General features: G+C 51.0%; 1 protein-coding gene across 1 annotated transcript in view; it reads left to right on the top strand.

Annotated features, from left to right (window-relative positions):
* The first annotated feature begins 6 nt into the window (after nt 1-6).
* The window catches only part of KLF11 (Kruppel-like factor 11), an 8938-nt gene continuing 3157 nt past the window's right edge, over nt 7-5787 (top strand). Inside the window, exons 1-3 of the mRNA XM_011960918.1 lie at nt 7-168; nt 1824-2093; nt 3185-4130. Coding sequence (XP_011816308.1) covers nt 1833-2093; nt 3185-4130 — 1207 coding nt within the window. The 5' untranslated portion in view covers nt 7-168; nt 1824-1832. The remainder of the gene's footprint in view (nt 169-1823; nt 2094-3184; nt 4131-5787) is intronic.

The raw sequence follows: 5787 nt of genomic DNA, 5'->3' as shown, positions 1-5787 counted from the left end.
ACGGCCCTGGGGGCGGGGCAACGCCTGGAGGCGGGAACGCGGCACGCGAGCGTTGGGGGCCCTAAGCGTCGCGACCCGGGAACTTCGGGGAGGTATCCGTGGACGTGGGCCGAGTGTGGGCCTCGTGGTGTGCGGGCACTGTGGGCCGGGTCCCTTCCCGTCCGTGTGGTGAGCGGGCCTCGGCGCCGGGTTCTGTGACTTCACAGGGGGTTTCGTGGCGCAGCCTGCGGGACTGAGGCCGGGGATTTGAGGTGGCCTCGTCTTGTTTGATCTCGGGGGAACCTGGGCAGAAGGAAAGTTTTGATGCTTTGGTGCATGGCAAATTGAGAGGAAACGTGTATCTTCGTACATTTAACATTTCTTTTCCTTTTTCATTTTGAGACGGACTCTCGGTCTGTCGCCCAGGCCGGAGTGCAGTGGGTGCGCGATCTCGGCCCCCTGTAACCTCCCTGGGAGGGAGGGATATTACTCCCTCTCCGAGTAATATCACCTTCTCACCCCCGGATTAGTTTTCTTTTGGAAGAGATCAGCTCATTCCCTCCTCTTCCTCCTCCTCCCCTTCCAGATTAAAGAGACGGTCTGTAATCCCAGCACTTTGGGAGGTTGAGGTGGGCGGATCACCTGAGGACGGGAGTTCGAGACCAGCTTGACCAACATGGGGAAACCCCCCCCCTATAAAAAATATAAAAATTAGCCGAGCATGGTGGTGGGCGCCTATAATCCTGCTAGTGGGGAGGCTGAGGCAGGAGAGTCGCTTGAACCTGGGAGGCAGAGGTTGTGGTGAGCCAAGATGGTGCCACTGCACTCCAGCCTGGGCGACAGAGCAAGACTCCGTCTCAAAAAAAACAAGGCTGGGCGCCTGTAATCCCAGCACTTTGGGAGGTCAGGGCGGGTGGATCGCCTGAAGTCAGGAGTTGGAGACCAGCCTGGCCAACATAGCGAAACCCGTCTCTACTAAAAATACAAAATTTTCTGGGCGTGGTGACAGACGCCTATAATCCCAGCTACTCGGGAGGCTGAGGCAGGAGAATCGCTTGAACCGGGGAGGTCAGGAGTTCAAGACCAGCTTGACCAACATAGCAAAACTCTCTCTCTACTAAAAATACAAAAATTACCCAAGCGTGGTGGCGGGCACTGTAGTGAGCCGAGATTGTGCCACTGCACTCTAGTCTGGGTAACTGAGCGAGACTCCATCTCAAAAAAAAAAACTGTAGAGGTCCTCTCCGGGATCAGAGGTTTGCTTCCTGTTACCATCTGCTAGCCTTGGGACAGTAACAGATGATTTCTGCTCCGAATCTGTGGAGGGAACTGGTGGAATCGCCATGGGCCCTACCTGCTTGGGGCATGGAGGGAAGGCGCCAGAGTCCCTGAGAGCATCTGTAGGAACACTGCTTTGGCGGCTTTGCCGCTTCAAAGAGCCATGATCAGGGCACCTCAGCTACTGGCAGACTGACTAGATGGCCTCAGTGTTGGCTCCTCTTCCCTGGGCAGCTGCTTTCACTGTTTGGCTTGCACCTCAGGAGTTAATTTTATTAATCATTTACCCAAGAAAAATATGAACTTATTAGCCTTTTTTAAGAGTCAAGATTTTTGGTGGCAACACTTGCCGTCTTAGTTCTGTCTTTGAAATGTTGGCTTAAGAGCCAGATTGTCATGAGCATTCTTTGAACATCTTTTACTACAGCTGGTGTTTGTTGCTATGGAGTATTGCATGTGCATTACATGCCTAGTGTAGGCCTCTGGTGTGCATATCCACATGCCCATCATGGGTGGCCTTTGTATTTCCCCTGCACTGAGAAGCCATTGTGTTGTGTCGCCTTTAGGTTGACATCATGGACATATGTGAGTCCATCCTGGAGAGGAAGCGGCATGACAGCGAAAGGTCTACGTGCAGCATCTTGGAGCAGACAGACATGGAAGCTGTTGAGGCTCTTGTTTGTATGAGCTCCTGGGGTCAAAGATCCCAGAAAGGTGACCTGTTGCGGATAAGACCTCTCACACCTGTCTCTGATTCTGGGGATGTCACCACCACTGTGCATATGGATGCAGCCACACCTGAACTACCAAAAGACTTCCATTCTTTATCAACTCTGGTAAGAGGAGATGGGAGAGGAGCATTTTTGTGAAATGACTAGAGTAGCTGAACTCAGTGTGTTGAATTCCTTCAGCCGGGCATGGTGGCTCAAGCCTGTAATCCCAGCACTTTGGGAGGGTCAGGCAGGCGTATCACGAGGTCAGGAGTTCAAGATCAGCCGGACCAACATGGCGAAATCTCATCTTGACTAAAAATACAAAACTTATCCCAGTGTGGTCGTGGGCGCCTGTAGTCCCAGCTGCTCCAGATGTCTGAGGTAGGAGAATCGCTTGAACCCAGGAGGCAGAGGTTGCAGTAAGCCGAGATCGCGGCACTGCACTCCAGCCCGGGCGACAGAGCGAGACTCCATCTCAAAAAAAAATAAAAGAACAAAAACACTCTTCATTCATTTCTGAAAAATGTGCGCTTTCTATGGATGGATCATACCTTGCTACGTGGTTAATGTCCATGGGATGAAACCTACAGATTAATGTAAGAAAGTGAAAATTACTTCCCCAGGGGAATCTTGGGGTGGAGCTTAGGTTCTCCTGGTGACCCAGCCTAGTATCAGGATATGTGGGTAGTAGCTGGAGAAAGCATGTGCTTTGACATCAGATTGCCTTCGTTGAGTGCAGTAAATCACTATTGTTTTTGGTTTTTTAATTTGCTGCATCTGTGAAAGTACTTGGAAAAATTGCATCTCAGCTTGGAGAAGTTGAGAATGGTAGGTTGCTAACAGAAGTGGAGATTGTGATTGTCCTGGGCTGGAAGCTTTCTCTGAAAGAAGAGTGTAGAAAGCAGATTTGGAGAGGGATGGGAGGGCCTGTGGGTTTTCAGGAGGGTTGCAGAAGTGGTGGGCCTGGCGGCTAAGACCTCCTCTCAGAGTTCCCTGCATTGGGCTCTTGTGTAGGTTTGGGAGAGGTAAACACTGTGGGAATAAGCTGAGAAAGCAAAGTGCCCCATGCAGCCTTGAAACCCACTGGGATGTTGAAAACAGGGTTAGCCGAGTGTCTAGATGATTCAGTGTAAAGGTATTGGGAGCATTGTGATGAATTAAGTCCCTTTTAAAATTTAAAGCAACCTTTTCACATGGTACTTTTGTTTTTTAAGTGCATAACTCCTCCTCAGAGCCCTGATCTCATGGAGCCATCGACAAGGACACCTGTTCCTCCCCAAGTAACAGATTCCAAAGCATGCACAGCCACAGACGTCCTCCAGTCCTCTGGCATAGCGGCCACAGCGCTGAGCGGGGGCGCGGAGAGGGACTTGCTGGGTTTGGAGCCAGTACCCAGCTCTCCCTGCAGGGCCATGGGGACCAGCGTGATCCGACACACTGGGGAGAGCCCTGCTGCCTGCTTTCCCACCACCCAGACTCCAGATTGCCGGCTTTCTGACAGCAGAGGAGGAGAAGAGCAGTTTCTGGGACACTTTGAAACTCTGCAGGACACACACCTCACAGACACTTTACTCAACACTAACTTGGTGTCCTGTCAGCCCCGCTTGCACAAGTCTGGTGGCCTGCTCCTCACTGACAAAGGCCAGCAGGCAGGGTGGCCTGTTGCAGTTCAGACTTGCTCACCAAAGAATTATGAAAATGACCTGCCCAGGAAAACCACTCCTCTGATTTCTGTCTCTGTCCCTGCCCCCCCTGTCCTTTGCCAGATGATCCCCGTGACTGGACAAAGTGGCATGTTACCAGCTTTTTTGAAGCCCCCTCCCCAGTTGTCTGTGGGGACTGTGAGACCCATCCTAGCTCAGGCTGCTCCAGCGCTTCAACCTGTGTTCGTGGGACCTCCGGTGCCTCAGGGAACTGTGATGTTGGTCCTGCCCCAGGGAGCCCTCCCTGCGCCTGCCCCCTGTGCAGCCAGTGTCATGGCTGCCGGGAATACCAAGTTGTTGCCCCTTGCCCCTGCTCCAGTGTTCATCGCCTCTAGCCAAAACTGTGTCCCTCAGGTAGACTTTTCCCGAAGGAGGAACTATGTTTGCAGCTTCCCAGGTTGCCAGAAGACCTACTTCAAAAGTTCCCACCTTAAGGCCCATCTTCGCACTCACACAGGTAAGCACCAGGGCAGGTAGGGCATCGGGCACAGCAGGAAGCACACTTTGAGCCGCCTTTGGGTGGGAGGGGATCATGAGAACCCCTGGTGAAGGTGGAAGTGTGGCTTTTTCTTTGGTTCTGAAAAGCCTGCACAACCTCGTAAGGGTGGAGTTGTTAGCACAGCCATCAGGAGTTTGCATACAGAGCGCTCACCCTGGAAGATAAAATGTAGTATAATTCTGTCATTGTGTCTTGGTAGCTTTTAGAGTGACTCACAGTGCCCCCTTCTGTCCATATTGCAGTAGATGTTTCATGTTTTTTGTTTTTTTTAAGAGAACGTGCATTCACATTCAGTAAATATATCTTACCAGTGTGACTCATGTTTATTGTGGGAAGAGGTCTGGCCAAACTATAGAAAAGTTCAAATTCTAAAATATTTTTTAAAAGAGTATAGTTTTCTTACGTCTGAGAGTAGTTTTTAATTTAAAGTAAGTCGCGCAAGAAACTATGCTGACCTAATGATCTCTCTGTTGTCTAACCAGCTCTGTTCAATAGAATTTTCTGCGATGGTGGAAATGTTTGCCGTCTGTCCATTAGGGTAGGCACTGGCTGCTCACACTTGAAGTGTGGCTAGTGTGTCTGAGGAACTGAATTTTACATTTTTTAATACTTGAAGTTTAAATAGCTCCATGGGACCTGTGGCTGTCCTGCCGCCCAGCAGTGGTCTGAGTGTTGCTGGATAGAGAATCGCTTCAGTAGGTGAGGGCACCATTTCTCAGGGGTGTTTTGAGTTTGTGTTCTGTTGCTCCGATCGTGGTAGCCTCCACGTGTAGAATAAAGTGCAGTCTGGTGTCAGACATTAGAAGAGGAACTCGCCGGGCGCGGTGGCTCAAGCCTGTAATCCCAGCACTTTGGGAGGCCGAGACGGGTGGATCACGAGGTCAGGAGATCGAGACCATCCTGGCTAACACGGTGAAACCCCGTCTCTACTAAAAAATACAAAAAACTAGCCGGGCGAGGTGGCGGGCGCCTGTAGTCCCAGCTACTCGGGAGGCTGAGGCAGGAGAATGGCGTAAACCCGGGAGGCGGAGCTTGCAGTGAGCAGAGATCCAGCCACTGCACTCCAGCCTGGGTGACAGAGCAAGACTCCGTCTAAAAAAAAAAAAAAAAAAAAAAAATAGAAGAGGAACTCTACTACTCCATTCTACTGAGTGTCTGTTTGCTTTGAGGATAAGGCCAAACTTGGCCCATGAAGTACTCGCCTCTGCCCATGCAGAAGCAGCCTCCCCAACGTTCCGTGTCTGATTCCATATTTCCACCCTTCCCCCTTGGCCCTCTGCCCATCTCTGCTTACTGAAACCCTCGAGGGCCTTCCTAGGGTTAGTTACTGGATTGTTTCTCTATCTTCCTTTCTTCTTTGACCCTGGTGGTTTACTGCAGTTCTTACCGTATTCTCCCTTTGTTTTGTAGTTATATATTTACCTCACCTGGATATATTCCTGGTGCTTGATACAAGGGCCTAACACTAGGCAGTAAATGAGGGTTGGTCATTTGCGCGGCAGATGGACGTGGGGCTGTGTCAGGGGATGGGACCTGCTCGCCGCTCTTGACGGGCTGGTTGACTCGGTGAGCTCTGCATTTCAGCGGGACTCTCCAAGGGAACTTCACATTATAC

Source organism: Colobus angolensis, unplaced genomic scaffold (assembly GCF_000951035.1).
Source record: "Colobus angolensis palliatus isolate OR3802 unplaced genomic scaffold, Cang.pa_1.0 Scaffold53, whole genome shotgun sequence".
NCBI classification, from domain to species: Eukaryota; Metazoa; Chordata; class Mammalia; order Primates; family Cercopithecidae; genus Colobus; species Colobus angolensis.
Note: the sequence above shows the minus strand (reverse complement) of the source record. Positions and strands in the feature narration are given on the sequence as shown.